Raw genomic sequence first — 19,409 nt, forward strand, 5'->3', positions numbered from 1 at the left:
GGTCGGGACGCCAGGACAAGACGTTAAAAAGCGGGACTGTCCCGCCTAAAACGGGACGTATGGTAAGCCTACATATAATTCTATTTTTGTTTTCATATATTCTTTTTGCACCTATATCCTACTTTTCTGTTGATAATTCATTAGTTTAGAACAGTGCTTTTCAACCTGTGTGACGGTTCGCACTAGTGCGAATGAAAAAAATTGCGGTGCGAATGACGAACATGGTGCGAACGGTGCGAATGAAAATCCCGGATGAGTGCGAATGAAAATTGTGAGTAATAATTGGAAATTTTTCTGACCTGGAATAATTCAAATAAACCTAATAGGAAATTTGAAGACAGTGTAACTTTTGTTGCTGCGACGCAATAGTAAAAACTTGTTTAACTTACGACCTACCACTGATCGTAGCTCTCACAAGCCATAGTAAATCAATATTTTCGCACTATAATTATTACGTTAACAAAAGCCTGATTTGGGAGCTTGTGTAGTGGCAAACATACAGTATATCAGCCCATCTGAGCCTGCGACAGACTGACGTTAAATTGATTCTGCTCACTTTTGCTAAACAATCGTCATACTTTCGTAATACCTGTTCAATTAGTGCGAGGCACGAGGATAGTAGTATAAATACCATCGTTTACTAACGGATTTTACACCGAGACATGAGCACACGTCAATATGACGTCACACCAGCAAAACTTCGCCCATCGACGGCATACAAGAGTGGAGTGAAACATAGGTTTTCTCTGAAACATAGGCGTCATCTCTAATGTGACCTCTGTGCGAAGTATATTTAAAAGATGAAAACGGAAAATGCCATAACGGCAACGCAACAACAACAAAACGACCTCTCTCTCCACTGGTCACACGAACAACACCATTCGAACTAATCAACGAGCAATCAATCAGTCGCACGCGCTATGATCAGCGTCCGAGGTAACAGTCAATACACAAAATCTACACCAAGACACAACCTCTATTCAGCAACAGATTTTTCACGGACCGTATGAAATCGTCTGGTCGTTGGTTGTGCTTTTGACAGCCTGCTATACTGTGAGATACAGGCATGAAAAACATGTCGATGGTTCACCAGAGATGATCGGATTCCCAAATTTCGGGATCCGAATCTATCCGGCTCGGGCTGGTAATTTGAAATCAGAGTCCGAAACAAATCCGGCTGGTGAATGTCCAGGTCGGAGTCCAAAATAATCCTGCTAGAATAATGCTAATTATTCATACTGCAGCAGAAAAATCTGGCTAAAATCCAACCCTCACAGCAAATTCAAAATCCGGATCCAGTCCGGTTAGGTAAAAAATCAATAAAATCCTGATTCGGCTCCTGAACCGGACTGTGGCCATCTCTGTGGTTCACTAGTTCCATATTCTTTGGTTCAGGCAGAATTACGTGTGTTGACTGTTGAATTATAGATTACTAACCTACGTAGTTGAATCGACGTGGTTTTTGCATGTCGGATATTTTGCCGGTGTAGCGCAACGCTACAAACAACGATTCGACAATGACAATGGACAGGCAGGCCGCGATGCAACATCTGGAATTACTGCTGCAGACAGTGAATGAAACTTGCTTCAAAATATGCGTTTCAGGTGATATCGAGAAAAAAAGAAACGAAACAAAATTGGACTCCACGCAACAAATGTGTTAGAGTAAATGCGTAAACCTTTATATGGATGAACGGAATACGGTGAATTCAATACCGTAGTTGCAAAGAAAATGAAATGATAGGAAGGAGTCTAAACAACATGTATTAGTCTTCCAATTAAACGGGAGTGGTTACGGTATATATTGGATTTTAGGACCAACTGGTCAGCTACGGACCGTTAGATTTCAATATTAATTCATTGAACGTTTTTGAATATTCATTTATTTTAAAGTGGACCTTGTATGATCTTTTGTGTTCAGTGCAGTAGGATTTGATGTGTACTCTCTCATCTGCGAAAGCATGACCATCACCAATCGGGTGTCGGCAATCTTGTTATTGCCCACACATCGCAAAAATGATCCCCATGAAAACAATAAATATTTCCCATGAACATATGAAGGGGATATTTGGGTCAACGTGGGGGTAGCGTAGGATATTCCGAGAATGGAGTTGTAAGGTAGGTAAGGGTTAAATTTGGGGTCAGGGTATTCCAAGATTAGGGTTGGGAGCATTCCTCACCCCAACCCTATTCTAATCTAAGGTATACTAACCCTAATATCTCCCACCCGACCCTAATCTTAGAATCTTGACCCTAACCCACCCTAATATCTCCCGACCGTGTTATACCATACCCTAATTTTTGGATATCCTAAACCCGGGCCCAACCTTGACGATGACCCACCCTAATATCCCCAACCATAATCATAGGATATCCTGACCCTAACCCACCTTAATACCCCCTTCCCCAACCCTAATCTTGGGATAGCCTGACCCTAACCCACCTTAATACCCCCTTCCCCAACTTTGATCCTAACCCACCTTAATACCCCCTTCCTAATCTTAGGATATCCTAAACCCAAACTTGACCCTAATCCAACCTATTACCCCATCCGTAATATCCGTCTACCCCACCCCAAAGCGAAAAAAATTGACGTTTTTATATTTTCACATGTTCAGGGAAAAATTTATTGATTTCATGAAGATCAAAGGTTGAAAAACACTTTAACCCAGTGTTTGACCGACAAGATAGCGTAATGGTCAAGTGTCCAGCTTCTTGATTGGTAGGTCGTGGGTTCGATTCCCGGCCGGGCCAGACCAAAGACCTGATTAGTAACACTGGTATCCATGGCTTCCCTGCTTGGTGCTCATGCATTACTGCGATAGCATGGAGGGGTGGTGCATGACTTAGAAAGCCGTAAAGGCTATATCTGCACTTCCTTGTCCAGCGGCATATGCACATCATGCACTCATGGTATGCATATGCGCAGATCGTGTGTATGTGTATCATGAGTCGGTGTATATGCCGCAAAAACATCAAGGACAAAATAAACTACGTTCTTTCCTTTCTCCTTTCTCAACCTTTTTGACCTCACGGACCGGTAAAACTTCAAAACAGATGTTACTCACTGGTGAACCTTTAAAAATAATTAATTCTAATCATCTGATTAAGAAATGTTAATTGTGGCAACCTACTTCGCTGAATTAAACGTTTCACCAGATTACTCGAGATAATCCTCCATCCTTGCACATGTCTTAACCAACTTTATGCACCACGATCAACTGTTTTACGCACATGATTACTATTCTCTCGGATATACTAACTGCATGAAATCCTCCCTAATTTTAGTTACTACCACAAATATATGCAACTCCAATGTGACATTTGAGACTACATTTAATGCTGAACCTTTTATATAAGATATTTTATATGTGCTCTCGAAGTTTCTGTAAGGCGAAGCTCGCGAAGTCATGTTAAAGACCAATTCGAGATTGTTATTGATCGGTATCTTTTGACAGAAATGCAAATTTTTCCGCTTGCTATAGCATTTACTATACTGCCAAGTGTCGCTTAATTACACTGCCGGAATGTAACAAATTTTATCTGAAAGTTATAGTTTACTTTGATACAATTTCGTTTTGACATCTGTCAGTAGTGAACCATGAACTCTTGATTACGACACATTGCAGGAAACTAAATTTCAAACATCCAAATCAATTCATAATTTGATGTTGTATTTCTATAATTAATGGATAAGCGTCCAACATTTTGCATTTCAAAATTGAAAAATTGAAATTCGAATAGATTTGGCTGACAAACTGTTAATATCCACTGCACTAGACCCCAAATCCGATTATCGTCTTCAAGGCCTGGCCATTATAATGATTCAGTGGTCTTCACACATTAAACTGCTCTACAACACCAGAATAACATTGATTACTGTTAATTTCACTTGTATTGTTGATATTGCACGCGTGTGTTTTACCTAACTGTGTGTTGAATTTTATTCTAATTCCACTTATATTTTTATTATTGCACTCGTGTATTTTATTTAACCTTGTGTTGAATTACAATCTAGACTAGCCTGCATTTGAATATAATATCAGTAAGACTCGTGAGCGTTACGATGGCTGCATCAAGGGAACCACGCAGAACAGCCGGCAACAAACTGGCCAAGGTCCTAGAGGAAGAACTAGATGATGACGATTTCTACAAGACTACGTACGGAGGTTTTGACGATAGAGAGGGAGATAACGAATTTGACGCCGAGAAGGAAGACTCGGCAGATGAAGTAGACTCTGATTTCGATGTATCAGAGCAAGAGGATGAAATAGTCAGTGATCAAGACCAAGACACCATAGAAAAGGAAGAGAAGAAGAAAAAAAAGGCAGCTACATCATCGAAAGCGTACAAAGAACCTAAAAAAGGCACTAAGGATGTAAAAGATCCGGAAGCTGAACCTCAAATTAAAAAACAGAAAGGAGACAAGAAAAAAACACAAGAACAGACGGCCACGCAAGAGGGACCAAGTCGAAAATCTAGTCGTAGGGCTACCGCCGCTAATTCTTACCTTATCGGAATGAAAGTTAAAGAACGTAAGTTAGCGGGACAAAAGAAAAAGGATACTACAAAAAAATCGATGGTAGGAGTCCGTCGTTTGACTCAAGAAGAGTTAATGCAGGAAGCCGAGCGTACCGAAAGAAAAAATTTGAAATCATTGCACCACTACCAACGCCTGGAAGCTAACAGGAAAAAGGTTAGCTCCAAGAAAAAGACGTTTTCAGAACCCACCGTTAAATACTTGTCGACATCCATGCCGGACCAAGAGGGTGGTAAAATATCTCGGAATTTCTACATCTTTTCGGAGGCGGCAGTGATGAAACAGGAATTTCGTTGGAGGAAAGTCCAGAAGGTTTCTAAGCTGATATGCCCCGTCACGAACAAGGTCGCGAAATATATCGACCCGTTGACGAATATTCCGTATTACGATTTGGAAGCGTTCCGGCTTATTCGCCAGGCGTACTCTTTAGCTAAGAAGGAGAAATCAAAATGAAATTTGTATCATGTTTTTTTTGCTTTCGTCGTTTAAATGCATGTGCGCAGTTGTGGTTACTTCGTTTCAGTATGAAGTAATTGTATTGCATGTAGGAAATATGCAAAATATGCAGCAGGCTGATACACAATCCTAGGAGAGACTATGTCACATCATTACCATTGGAGCACGACCATTGCTATGCTTGGACATGGAATACAATAGAAAGGATGGTCAGCCTGGACGCCTTTAAGTTATAGCTAATAGATCAACATTCCCAGTCTAGCAGTTGCAGAAAATCACTCCATGCTACTAAACTATCACGGAAATTGCCAATATTTTTTACCTCTTATGGTTGATGCCGATATTTTATTTCAACGTTTAATATCGATTCGATATCATCGTTAACCGATATAATTGGCCGGGGCCCTAGCTGTACCGGATATAGTTCTGTTTTAGCGATCGACCGAGAAAAAAATATGATGTATATTAGTCCCGATTTGATAAACAAACATGCTTATGCAAATTGTTCAATGTTCACATAGAAGACACAATATTGTGAAGATTACTCATTTGCGGGCAAATTTGTTTAGTCATTTTCAATAACAATTATTATTCTGCTGTGTAGCCTAAGGTCCATCTTTTCTGGGTACTGAAATTTAATAAACAACTTCTCAATTATGGTAACGATGAGCCAATATCACCAGTTCTCACAAACTATCCTTGTCTTTCTAATTTCATTCATCATAGTTGAGAGTTGTTGGGATGTTTTTCCTGATCATTTTTTACTTCCTGCCTATTTTTCTTTTTAGATCTATAGATAATGAATAGTAAACGTATTTTACCGCCTCTGCCGACAGTGGCACACATTCTGAAGCTCTACAACGTACAAGCGCGGAAGCATTTAGCACAAAATTTCCTTTTCGATCCCAAAATCACAGATCGCATCGTGTCATACGCCGGAAGTGACCTTGCCGGTCGGGAAATATGCGAAATCGGACCAGGCCCGGGGGGCATCACACGTTCAATTTTGAGAAGAAACGCAGATTTGTTATCAGTTGTTGAAAAAGATGCGAGATTTATTCCGAGCTTACAAATGCTGGCGGATGTGGCTCAAGACAGAATGAGATTGCACCATGCGGATATTTTGGATTTTGACGCGAAAACCGCGTTTTCAGAAAACAAAGCAGTGCCGTGGATGGAATCTGGGCTGCCACAATTTTGCTTTATCGGAAATTTACCGTTCAATATATCACTTCCGCTATTGTTCAAGTATTTGGACGATATCTCTCACCGTAGAGGTGTGTTTGAACTGGGCCGGATTCCTTCTGTGTTAACTTTTCAGTACGAAGTCGCGGAAAGATTAATTTCGTTACCTGGCGACCGTCAGCGATGTAGGTTATCTATAACTGCACAATACCTGTGTCATATAAAATACTGCTTTACGATATACGGGTCTTCGTTTGTGCCTGCTCCTAAAGTCAACGTTGGCGTCGTGAAATTAGTACCGAAACAGCATTTTGATATACAGTTGCCATTCCGCACTGTCGATCATGTTGTGAAACACGTTTTTCATTTGCGGCAAGCCTACTGCGTTAAAGGATTACGGAGCTTATTTCCGCCTCAGCGGGACGACCTTGTGGCGCAAATGATCAAAGTTTCTGGGGTTAATCCGGAAATGCCTCCGTACAAGTTGTACATGTCTCATTTCCGCGATCTGTGTTATACTTTTGATGAAATCTGTGAGAAAATACCGCAAATACGTGAGGTCGACACTTATTCGGATAAAGATTGGAAAAAATACTTTGACGAACATGGAGAACCGATTGTTGAAGGAAAATCACTTACACATCCAGTACGTTTTAATGACTCAGCTCGAGAGAGAGCAACATAACATGTCCTGTTACCCGCACGGTGTACTCATGAAGCACTCGAGAGGACTGACAACTAACATCGCTGTATCACACCTATGTGTGTGTCATCGAATGTGATAGACCAGTGGTTCTCAACCTTTTTGAACTCGCCCTGATAAGATTTGAATTTGTATTTCCGAAATCAGTGCGACACTAGCTTTGGATCAGGACAAATTTTATTAACTCTCAGCACTCAAGTCGCTAGTTATACCACTACCAACTATGCTGCTTTCCGATTGCTAGCAGTAACTGATACTGCTTACCCAAGTGTAACCACCAGGAGTTAGCTATCTATCCATAGGTTAGTAATCTATTAGTTGAAGACCACAACGGTCAATTGATTGTAATTGTCCGGTATCCTTTGAAAGAAATGCAACTGCGCTGTTTGCTATAGCCTGTTCTACTACCAAGGTGTCAGAATTTAACGAGGTCGTTTAAAAGTCTCCATAGTGTTCACATATAACTTGTCCAAAACGAGTTGTAGGCGACATTTAAATAGTTCGGGCAATACTTGCACCATCGTAACGTACACTTAAAGTATACCATGAACTCTGTATTACAGCTCCATGCATAAAAAATATGTTCTAAATCAATTTGAAATGTGTTGTTGTATCTCTTTATTTAATGGAAAAGGGTGAAAGTTATTGCATTTTGGAATTTAAAGTTCTAATAAGATTAGCAAACTGGCAGGAAAATCGCCACGGTTGAGAACCACTGACATGGACTATCATTCCGATTGATTTGCATATGATATCCACCTACCGGTATTGCGCTTTCAGATTGTCTGTTCGAGAATGGCATTCTGATTCGAATTCACGCACGGGCGATCATATGATAATCATAATCGACATACTCTTCATCTTTCCAGTGTACGTAGTCATGGTACTCAGAACTGTCGTGGTAGTGATATTTGTTTTTGTGTCTGTCGTTTTGTGTGAAGATGCAAAAAAGGATCGAGGCGAGGGCGTGCATTATAGCATTCATGACGGAATTGAAATGCTAGATGCGGAAAACTTTCGGTAAGTAAATTTATTCTGGTGAGTGGTGTCTAGCTAGTACGTGCTCAGTCGGTTATTATCAATGGTCTGGTGTACGCTACCTGTATATCAGAGATGAGCGGATTTGAAATTTCCATGTCCTAATCAAATCCGAATCTTTAAATCCAACTCCTTTAATCTTTAAATCCTAATTCGTAACTTTTTCATTATCAAGTCCATGTCCAATCCTAAACCGATTCCAACTGTAAATTCAGAAAAATGCTAGTTTATGCAAGAGAGGGATTGGAAAATTTTCTTTCACAGCCTACGATTGCCTTGATTCAAGATAATCTAGTAACCATATAAGTGCATTTATAACTGATCTGAGTAAAGTTTGTCGCCACACGACACATCAATCTCCCAGAAAATAAGTAAATCCAATCCTAATCCGTTCAGAAAAAATCTCTAGTCCTAATCCAATCCAAATCCGACCAAATTTCACAAATCCTGTTTTCTTCAAATCCTAATCCATGCTCATCTCTGATGTATATGTCAGACTGCTCATCAGTAGAGGTCTTGCTAGTTCCAAGTTGAAATCAATATTGAAAAATGTTGCGACTAACGCAGAAATGTAATGGGTACAATAATGAATAAAATATATTTAGTTTCCAAAATTCAAGGGTTCTTATGACAACTTTGGTCATAAAAGTGGTGCAAACTCATCCCAAACCTATTTCCTACTTTTCAAAACACAATTTGTACGAAAAGTAGTGGTATCGCCTAGAAAACTTCCAGTAGAAGAAAATGTAGTCTATTACACACACACACTTCGTTGACAAAACGGATTTCTTTATTATCAACGAGTTCATGCAACAGAAGGATTTTTCCTATATTGGAAAACGCTCCTAAAGAGATTTTCTACAGTTTTGCATTGTCCGCTGTACACCATTTGTGTCAGGGAATATGTTTTTGTTTCACAGTTCAACGATATACGAGAGTCCAGTGGCTTGGTTTGTTAAGTTTTATTCGAGGTGGTGTGGACATTGCAAGACGTTTGCTCCAACCTACAAAGCCTTGGCTAAAGACATTGCCGGTAAGTGGACAATGTTCACCGACATTGGTAATATTGGTTGTGATCATTTTTCAGAATATGTGCGACTGCATTACCGTATCCATTCGTATGCTAGTTTTGATCAACACACTACCATAGTGGATCTACTTAATGGCCTGTGATGCCAAATCTGGGCTTTACTTTAACTTGATTGAAATGGTCCAATTCAGGTTGGCAAAGCGTCGTGAGACTAGCGGCTGTTGACTGTGGCGGGAAAACGATCGAGGGTGAAGACAATGGCAAGAAGATTTGTTACACAAAGCCGTTTTTCATCAGCGGGATGCCAGATTTTAGGGTGAGCAGCTGAAATAGCTCCTGTATTAGGCTAACTGGTTACATTTTCGAATAGTGTGGGTAGGCCTACCTATTTGCAAAGACATACATTGCATTAGTAAAGATATACATTGCAGCCCCTTCAAATTGACTGCTTAGTATATGATCCCTCGACAAAATCATTTTGTTAAACTAGGCTACGTACTTTTCAGTACCTTTGATAGATTACTTGTAATTGAGTAGAAACTTATTGCAATACTTCTGCTTGAGTAACAATGCTGACTAATTTGACCAGTTACCATTGCAAATATATTTTAAAAATACGACTTCGATAGTGATATCACTGATATGTCAATGATTTAGGGACAATTTTGCATACCCATCTTCTTATGACATCTTATTTGTTCAGTTTTTCCCAGCCAACACAACCGATCCTGAATATAAAGGAGAAAGACGAAAATACGAAGGTAAGACACTAAGACATTCGCAATCAATATTATCAAAATGCAATCGGCAGGATAATGTAATGGGGGAGCGTTCGGCTTCTTAATCGGCAGGCCGTGGGTTCAATCCGCAGTCTGGTCAGACCAAAGACCTAATCAGCAAAACTGGTATCTGCTGCGTCCCCGCTTGGCGGTCAGCATTACAGGGATAGCATGGAGAGGGGCTACAAGACATAAGAAGCCTTACAAGACTATTCCTGCACCATCCTTGACTATTCCTGCACCTTCCTTGTCCAGTGGACAATGCACATCATGTACTCATGGTATGCATATGCAGTATGCAAGCACAGATCATGTGTATGTGTATCATGAGTTGGTGTATATGCCGTAAAAGCATCAAGGACTAAAATACATAATTTCCTACACGGTTATCCTATTCCTATATCTATCATTGGACTTCACCAACCTACCAATGACAAGAGTCTTGACTCAAATCTCGATAATCCACACCTTTTGATCTTCACCCCAAAGGAAGAAAGGTGTACGGCAGCGACGGCAAAATTCGCGAGGATTCCGATTCGATGGAGAAAGTCCGAGAGAGCTTGATCGATTTTATTCAAGAGGCTTACGCCAAAAATAAAAACGTCCAATTCTCGCTCGGAACCTTGAAGTACTCGCGTAGATGAGAGATAGAATGTGTTTGAAACGCGGATGTCCGTTCAAACATAGCGATTAGCGACTCGCTGATTAGTTTTTAGCAGCGCATTCTCATACTTGAAGCTTTTAGACTGACTCTCATCAGGTGCGAACATAATTATTTGTCAGTATTATGTCACAGCGACAAAATTCTTTCTATATTTTGAATTTGGTTCACTGCATTTACTGATGTTCGCTTCTGCTGAGAGTCTGTCAAAAAGCTTTCGAGTGGAATAAATATGAACATAAGCCTATTGTTTGTTGCAATATTGATATTCTGTACTTTCAAAAGCCTATTGTCATTTTCGCAAACTGTTTCATCACGTCAAAAATTTCTAAAATCCGTATTCCAGTTGTTTGCAGCAATCTTGACAGAATACCATTTAGTTTTCTTATTTGTATCATCAAAATAATAGTCTATGGTCAATTAATCCAGCTTGTCTTAGTTGTTCTTTATCGACTATATCAATGAAAGTGTTTTGTCTTTTGCAGGAAGAAGAAGCTAGAGAATTTATTGAAAGTCGGCCCGGATGGGAATCACTATGCTTTCATTATTGAGCCCAAGTCATCGTACCTGGGAAGGCAGGTAAGATATAGGAGGTTATGCATCCATGGTATTCAAGTGTAAACCTATAATAGATCACAGATCAACACTCACTAAGCCTTATATCCAGTGCTTGGATTCAGACGGCTCTATAGAACCTTCTCTCGACGGTTTATGAGATCAAAGAATCATTTATCATTACTGTTCACTGTCAAAGAACCTGCTGACGAAATAGGACTTTTGTGATAAAACTGCCAGGCTAAAAAAATTGAATCCTACCACTGACTATGTCATATTCTACTTTCGAAATAATTATTATGCAGTTAGCACTGAATTCGGCCATTGATACTCCCTTATCCTTACTCTACCATAACCCTAACTTCTCTCCCTCAGCCAAATACATTAATAAACAGATAACAAGGGCCAAGTTCAAGTACCGTGTACCCGGGACCACAAGTCATGCTAATATTCAAAGAAATATTCCTTTCCGAATTTATTGAAACAATATTCATGCATCGGTTTCATAATAATCATAGTTATTACATTTCCAATGCCAAATTCAATATTCCAAATTCACTGACAAACAAAACAGCAATCACTAAAGTATTCCTAGTGAAGCATTTCAAGCCAGCGCATTGGCTCTGTACATTTTCAGGTTATACTCGACATGACATCGTTTTCCGGTATCAAAGTTTACCGGGTCGCGAAAACCAACAGAAAAGTGCTCGGATTTCTGAACGAAACGTTTGGATTCGAATTCGTGACCTCGCCCAGCGTGCTGATGACCCGTGATTTTGTCAGTCATTCTTCATTCACGTGTCCCGAAGATGAAGGTGGGTCTGTCCGTTATTTCATTTTTAGCAGTCTGTAGTTTATATAGTCAGGGTATATGACTGATTTCCAATGTGATTTTGATCACTTTTTATCGAAGGCACCTTAACTATTCCGTTTGTGAATAGGTAGTACCCGTATCTGAAGATAGACACTATTGTGTCATCACAAAAATAAGTCGGGTCTTCCTCTACTGCTGATCGGCCTCAATCAACTTCATATGATGTATGCTGTGTGTTAAGTATTGCTAACTGTTTCACACAGACATGTTTCCTGGTAATGAGGGTTTATATTAGATACTTTACTATGTCCATCTGTGATTAATGTGTTGGAGATTTTCATCAGGTATGATCGGTTTAATTGATCCAAATCCTATATAAGCGGTGTCCCGATACTTTTTAGCCTACACTTGAACTATCGACATATTTTCAGATCCTCGAGAATTCATTCTCGCGAAACTCTTGCTTCTACCGGACGTCTCCAAGCGTCGTCAACAGTGGGTCGTGGAACGTCGTAATGAAACCGAGATACAGGAGAAATACGTCATGCCTGATGTGGACAGGTGATCAATATTGCATCTAGTCACCTGCGGAGGTGGTCAGTATCGAAGTACTTATAATATCTCAAAGTACTTGTTGCGGTCGCTGAACTGCCTATATGATTCTGTGTAAGCTGTCTTCCCTTCAACTTACAGCGCCGCAAAGTCTTATTAGTTTCCCGATGTAAATATACGCGATCTTGAAGTATGGTAGAAAACAGTATATTGCTTGAAGTTCCAAATTGATCGAATTTCCTTATATCCAAGTATAATAAGACACGATAGTAGCACGAATAAGATATTGTCCCAACAAGATCGGTAGATACAGTGGGGGAACGTCCGGTGGGCCAATCACTATTGACAAACTGTACCCTATCACAGCTATATCCAGAATATTCCCTTAGACCAGACCAGGATGTGTCGTCAAGCATACGCCATCTAGCGAATACAAGTATGGCTCCTAAATTTTGAACCCCCTAAGATTAACATGAAATGCCCACAGTAACAGTACTCAATGAAACTTTCTCTGCTTTCGTACTTGCTCATGTGGTGATGTATAGCAGTTGCAAAAATTATTCTCGAACATTGCACTATTTGTAATGTCATTAACACTTTATCAGTAATTTTGCGTTGTTGGAAGATAGATCTTGAAATTTGGAAGTCTGAGTATCCCCCTCCAATTTCCTGCTAAAAGTATGTGACACCTTGAGTTGACCAAATCTACTTTTTAAACTGCGCACTTGAGTATTTCTGAGACCTTTCGTTTTATGCTCCTCCTCGAAGTTGTTTTATCACGATATTGCTACTTCTGCATATAATTTGAGTATAAATTCTCACATTACTTCTACTTGAGTGGCAATGCTTACTATTGTGACCACCTGCTACTTGAGCGGCAATGCTTGCTATTGTGACCACCTGTGATCTCTTGTATAGCTTTACGACATCTGAATAGTATATTCATTTTGAAATAAACCCGAATATTTCCGACTGTCAGGGGTAATCGTCAGCAACTAGTAGGGAATTAAAAATAGTTGGGATTATTTGAGTATGAATATATTATTTGATTGTGTACTGAAGTTCTGTATGTCCTTCTACATTAACTACTTATGTACGTTGTGATGTGTATGGAAGTTTCCATTTGCGAACGTCTGTTCAGATCCAAAGTATACATGCACGATTTAGAAGTGGCGATCCATTACATATTGCGCAAAGAGGTGTCGTCTATTCAGTACATCAGAGGAAGACATTTGCAAGCGCTCAAGGAGTTCCTGACTAATTTGATCAGAGTAGGTGCAATCGTGCTTGCTTGTCGTTTGATGACCCAAATTACCTTCTAATTCAAGCATATGGTGTAATGTAGGATCCTGTGCCACTTACTGTCCCGTTGTTATTGTCCTTGTCAATAAATATCGTTAATCAATACTCGGCGTTGATTTTACAGTACTTTCCTGGGCGGCCGTGCGTCATGAAATATCTGGATCGTGTGAACAAAAGCGTGCAAGAAATACTCATTACGAGAACGCTTGTTTGGGGCATTTGGCAAGAGATATTGGAGCATGCTGATGAGGTTAGATATCGTTTGTGTACAGCAGGGCTGTTTATCGGAAACCTTTTTCCTAATTTCATTAGAAGAACTTCTTTTTGAGGCAAGGATTTGCAATATACAATTGAATAGTCTATTCATATTGAAATAAGCTTTTCAGTGAATAAATTCACAATATGAAGTTAATGTTTCGTGTCATTTTAAAGTTCTATGCCCCAAATGACTTGATTAAAAAGACACTGCACATCAAATATGGTACATTTTCAGACCGTAGCGGCAGAATGATCCCAATGTTATATTTCAGGTGGTAAATTTCGTCAAATTCGCCATGACCAAACGTCTTCCAGGCATGTCTGAAGGGAGAGTGATTCTTTTTTCAGACGTTTTCATCTTGAGAAGGGCGAAATTGGCCATCGTAAATAATATTGTTTCATAAAACAATTGAAATTTCGAATAGGAATTGTTGGCATTGGGATTTTTAGGCAACCTCACAATACAACCGCTATGGCAAACAGCCATAATATGTAGTATATTCTTCAGCGATGCAATTGTGTGACCTGCAACAATGGTTAATGATGTCAGAGTGTCATTTTAATCCATTTAATTTCCATTTACAATCCACAATTTTGATTGTTTGAGTTGGAAATACATTGAATGCCTAGATCCAAGAAACTAAATCTGGAAAAATATGATCAAAGCGGAAATTCAGTTGTATATTGAAGTTCTGAACCCACAAGAGTCTCTTCAAGCACATACCTGTGCGAAAATATAACTTGTTAATTAAAAATGCCTACATTGAATAGTAGAAGACTCATCAATTTATTGTATTATCGATTCTATTTGAAATGTAATCGATTACTGCAAACGCCTGATGTTGCAATCAATCAAAAGCATTCCAATATTTTAAACCCTAGATGCAACTTGACACTACCCTGCTTAATCAGTGCTGGTCCTTCTCGGTTTTTGTTAGTGACATTTGCGTGCGTTTCAGGTGGACGGTGCCTTTCTAACGAAGAACGAAACGTACTATGGATGCTCTGGCAGTACGCCTGACTACAGAGGTTTCCCTTGTAGCGTGTGGCAACTCTATCACGTACTCTTGAATCAAGCTTATAAATACGATATTGGTGAGCTGCTATCTTGATCGTTTCAATATGGATGTTGTGCGACCTTATTTGACATAATGGCATAAGATAAACAAAACAAGTTTCTATATAATTTGAAAATTTCCCATTACTTCATTTTAAGTTGCTAATATTTTACAGTATAGTTCAAAGTTTGTTGTTGCTATTGCTACAATGTGAATTGCACGGTCTGTGATTTTTATTGTTCCTCCATACTTAGCCGTAATCTATTTAAATCCCTTTATCGTACAGATAACTCTTGTAAAGAGGTAGCCGGATAGACTTTGTGATTGTATTTCTTTATTCTGTTTCTTAAGTCACTAATATTTTACCATATAGTTCGAAGTTTGTTGTTGCCATTAGCGCAATGCAAATTTCATGGTCTGTGATTTTGATTGTTCCTCCATACTTAGCCGTTATCTGTTTCAATCCCTTTAGCGTGCAGATAACTCTTGAAAAGGGTCACCCGAATAATTGTATTCTGTATTCTGTTATTGGGAATCTTGAAGCACCTTTTTATCCCCTATATCTGTTAAGATGGCGACTGGGGCGTCAACGTGCTCATAAGCATGAAAGATTACATCACGAGATACTTCACCTGTTACGAATGCAGAGGTCATTGGGCAGCCGCTACAAAGAATATAGAAGATGTAAGTTGTCATCAGCCTAGAGCGCAAATTTGATCCTGTCCATGCTGTGTGTATTTTGTTCTTCAAATGGTTAATATAATTCAATGGTATATTCATATTGAAATAAACCTGAATATTTTAGGATGACACTCTTCAGGGGTGATCGTCAGTAGGAGAGAAGGGAAAAGAACATTGTATATCTACGATCGTATCACTAAATATGATGTCACTCGCATGAAAATTCGAATGGTGGAGTCGCGCAGGGCTACCAGATTACCAGATACACAGATTGACTCGAGTCATTTTCGTATTTTGAGAAAACGACTCGAGTCATCAGAAATCGTGACTCGAGTCGAGTCATTACAACCCTGCTTAAGCTCCATGTACTATGATTGGATTATTGACACAAACTCCTTCTGTTGGCACACCAGTTTAACTTATTTTGATAAAAGTTGACTTGAAAGCACACAAATCATTTTGAATCAAATTTCCATGCCGGTGACGTCATATTTGGTGATGTGATTACTGATATGCAATGTTCTTTTCAATTCTCTACTAGTTGCTGACGGTTATCCCTGACGAGTGTCACCTGAAAATATTCGGATTCATTACGATATGAATATATTATTCCATTGTATATTGAACTTCTGTACTTGAAAGAGTCTGTTAAGATTGTTTTTTGTTAGGTGTTGGACAGTAAGGACGCAATCCTGTACCTGTGGTCGAAGCACAATTCCGTAAATGAAAGATTGTCCGGTGGAAAAACCGACGATCCTCTATTTCCGAAAGGCAGATGGCCTGATTCCGATACCTGTCCCAGTTGCAGAGATGAGTATGACGTAAGAAATCTATTTTGTTTGCCCCGCGTAAGCCCCACTGTTTCAACACAGTCTATCAAGGCAAGTGCGGAGGTGGTCAGTAAGTAATAAACTGCTACTTTCTTGGAGTACTGGAGCAGGTGTTGCTAACTTTTTAGACTGCCACCACTTACACTTCCAGTTTTTAGTCGAAATTTACTTTCTTTTGACACCTTGAAATTGTAAAGTAGAGGGTAGTTTTGGAATGTGTTTACATCACCTTTATGAGTGAAACAACTTAGTGAAATAGCCATTATCACAGTATCCGGATATATTTTCAAATATTGCACCTATTTATAGTGTGTTCATTTAGTGTTAGTCGCGAAAAACTACTTCTTTTTACTCAGGGGCGTAGCCACCCGAACAATAAGGATGGGTTTGAAATAAAAGGGAGTTATCGATTTTTTTCCGAATTCTCTAATATAGCATCAATTCATTTGGTGCCGATTATATAATCTTCTCTTGTTGACGAACTTAACGCGTATGATAAGCTTGCCAACGAGCCCGGAAGTGCTGTCAATTGGCGAGTCTCTGATGTGCGTGAACAATTAAATACGTCTCCTTAACGGGTATTACGTAGCCTCGGCGACGATTGGCGCAAGTCAAAATGTCCGAGTTGTTATGGAATCTGTCCTATAATGGCACCGAATTCATTTGGTTCAAATCTGTCTCATCTTTTATAAATCAAGCCGCCCTTGACACACATCTTCTGATGGTTATGTTCACGTATTAGCGGAAGTCATTTACGCATGTACGCACGCAGATATTTGCGGACATTCGATGTTATTCAGTTTCGCGGTGTCACTCTTGAATCACAATTGCTAGTCAGCAATCAGCATACACTTAACGGCATTGAGCCATCCGAGAGAAAGGAGCCAAAGTATGCTAGGCCCGAGACGCGATAGTTAACCCAGCGGTTATATCTTTCGTACCAGGCCTACTGCATATGCGATTGTGTAGGCCAGCGATGATATCGTCCGCACCAGACCAATACAAATGCGATTGCGCAGGCCAGCGATGGTATAGTGCGCACCGGGCCTATTGCAGATGCGATGCTGCAAGCCAGCGGAACTAGGCTTGTTGGAGACGACGTATATCAAGCCAGCGGCGATTCCCGGGCGCTCGGCAATCAATGACCTAATTTTGTGATCAGATCAGCTGCAGATCGCGTCGCGTTTCGTTGTGCACTGGCGAATCTCGCTAATTGGCAACACGCTTCTCACTGATTGGCCGCTCGCAACTCTGTTAATGCGACCTAATTGTAACTGAATATTAGCGTCAGAACGGTCACTTCAAAAGGATGGCGTTTCGCGTTTCAAAAGAGGGGTTTCGACCCCCCACTCCATCCCCTGGCTACGCGCCTGCTGTTACTCTATTATGTGATTGTTGATATACAATGTTCTTATCAATTCTCTACTAGTTGCTGACGATTACCCCTGAGGAGTGTCAGCCGAAAATATTCGGGTTCATTCCGATATGAATATAATATTTAACTGTATGTGGAAGCTCTGTACCTCCAAGATGCTCTTCAGAGACTTACTGTTACAAAATTAATTTTGTAAAGTTGAAAGCAGTTTTTGTTATATATGGTGCATGAAGACAAACTTAGACGACTAGAGGTTTCTAGTATTCCAGTTGGAAATGCCGGTAATCTAATTTTAATCTAATTTGTGAAATGTTTCTATGCTGTAATTCTCATTTTAATCTAATTTCTGGTTTTCTGAAATGCCACAGGAAAACTGTATAGTCTGAAACGAGCCAAGTTTGGTGTACAGAATTTGGAAAAGCTGTATTTTTCTGGTCGTCCAACTATGCTTGTGCATATCAGACAATTATCCATCTGAAACTTCTGCCTGGTTCCCATCATATATTTCCCGGTTTTCAGCAATTTGAAGACGAGAAAGTGTTTGAATTCTTGGTGGACCGATACTCACCTAACAGTATATCGGAAGATTTCGTGGAAGAATTGAAACCGTCGCCCGCTCGTCCTGATGATGAACTATGATTCTGCTGTCTGCTGATGCACAATGTCATTTGGACAGATGACAATATTGCTTTTTGTAGTTGGTGTTGCATTCCAATGTTACAACTTAATCATTCTGGTGTTGCCATGTCCGTTAGAATTCTTCATTTCTGAATATACTTTCATTAGGAATTTGACAAACCAGTCCGTGTGTAGTAAAGAGATTGAGAGAGCATGCAATTAGTGTGTCTAGGTAGGTACGGGTGGTGTGTTTTCTTATTCTGTAGCTAGGAGATGTAGCCCTGTTCCACAAGATGGCCGACGTGGAGATTCAAGAGCCTCACGAAAGTTTAGTTTGTTATTGATGATTTCATCAGTTGAATACACCACACGATTGCGATACAATGGAAAGATAGGAGGGTGACGAAACGAAATCAGACACCCACCTGTGCCTAGGCTAGTGGTTCTTAACCTTTCTATCTTCACGACCCCCACCAATTTTAGTGCAAAGTTAGCTCAATTATCGTGTCACCGTAATCTGTCTCATGCAAATATAAACTGCGTGAAGACTAGCAATAAACAGCAACTAAATGACTTTTCCGGAATATAAAATCGCACCATGTATATGCAGAAATTGGGAAATTTCAAAGCGCGAATTATGTAGCCGCATTTCTTGCACTACACGGTCGCCGCCGTGTCTTGAAAATACGCGTCATCTATTTCGTATGAACGAGTGCCGAAAATCCATTTCTACAAAGATAGGTGTTGGCGAATGTAATAGTAATGCTGAACGCTTCCGACGACTTCTTTAGGTATGATCACAATGGCGCCAAAATTAGGAAGCCTATTTTTAATGAACATATAGCACCCACCCTCGTCATTTCTATCTCGCAGCCCATCTTGAAGGTATTCTGGAATAGCAGTTATATGTACACAGGATAAAATGGATTTCCGTAAACAATTATTTTCCTAAACCCCAACAAAACATCTCCAGT

At 39.8% G+C, this 19,409-nt stretch overlaps 3 protein-coding genes across 3 annotated transcripts; all 3 read left to right on the forward strand.

Moving 5' to 3' along the window:
- The first annotated feature begins 1,418 nt into the window (after nucleotides 1–1,418).
- LOC145458549 (vacuolar protein sorting-associated protein 72 homolog) lies at nucleotides 1,419–5,785 on the forward strand. Its single transcript, XM_080336952.1, has one exon. It carries the CDS (start codon nucleotides 4,067–4,069, stop codon nucleotides 4,991–4,993), a length of 927 nt encoding a protein of 308 aa, XP_080193078.1. The 5' UTR covers nucleotides 1,419–4,066; the 3' UTR covers nucleotides 4,994–5,785.
- Nucleotides 5,785–7,753, forward strand: LOC145458548 (dimethyladenosine transferase 1, mitochondrial-like). The gene has a single exon (XM_080336951.1). It carries the CDS (start codon nucleotides 5,796–5,798, stop codon nucleotides 6,864–6,866), a length of 1,071 nt encoding a protein of 356 aa, XP_080193077.1. The 5' UTR covers nucleotides 5,785–5,795; the 3' UTR covers nucleotides 6,867–7,753.
- Nucleotides 7,475–18,618, forward strand: LOC145458547 (sulfhydryl oxidase 2-like). Its single transcript, XM_080336950.1, has 14 exons — nucleotides 7,475–7,904; nucleotides 8,843–8,955; nucleotides 9,144–9,268; nucleotides 9,656–9,713; nucleotides 10,221–10,359; nucleotides 10,878–10,971; nucleotides 11,585–11,762; nucleotides 12,193–12,322; nucleotides 13,455–13,584; nucleotides 13,740–13,865; nucleotides 14,833–14,968; nucleotides 15,503–15,615; nucleotides 16,281–16,433; nucleotides 18,337–18,618. The coding sequence occupies exons 1-14, from the start codon at nucleotides 7,633–7,635 to the stop codon at nucleotides 18,454–18,456; spliced, it is 1,887 nt and encodes a 628-aa protein (XP_080193076.1). The 5' UTR covers nucleotides 7,475–7,632; the 3' UTR covers nucleotides 18,457–18,618.
- The last annotated feature ends 791 nt before the right edge of the window (nucleotides 18,619–19,409 follow it).

The sequence above is a fragment of the Botryllus schlosseri genome, chromosome 16 (assembly GCF_051294905.1).
Source record: "Botryllus schlosseri isolate E-star chromosome 16, Bs_hap1, whole genome shotgun sequence".
NCBI lineage: Eukaryota > Metazoa > Chordata > Ascidiacea > Stolidobranchia > Styelidae > Botryllus > Botryllus schlosseri.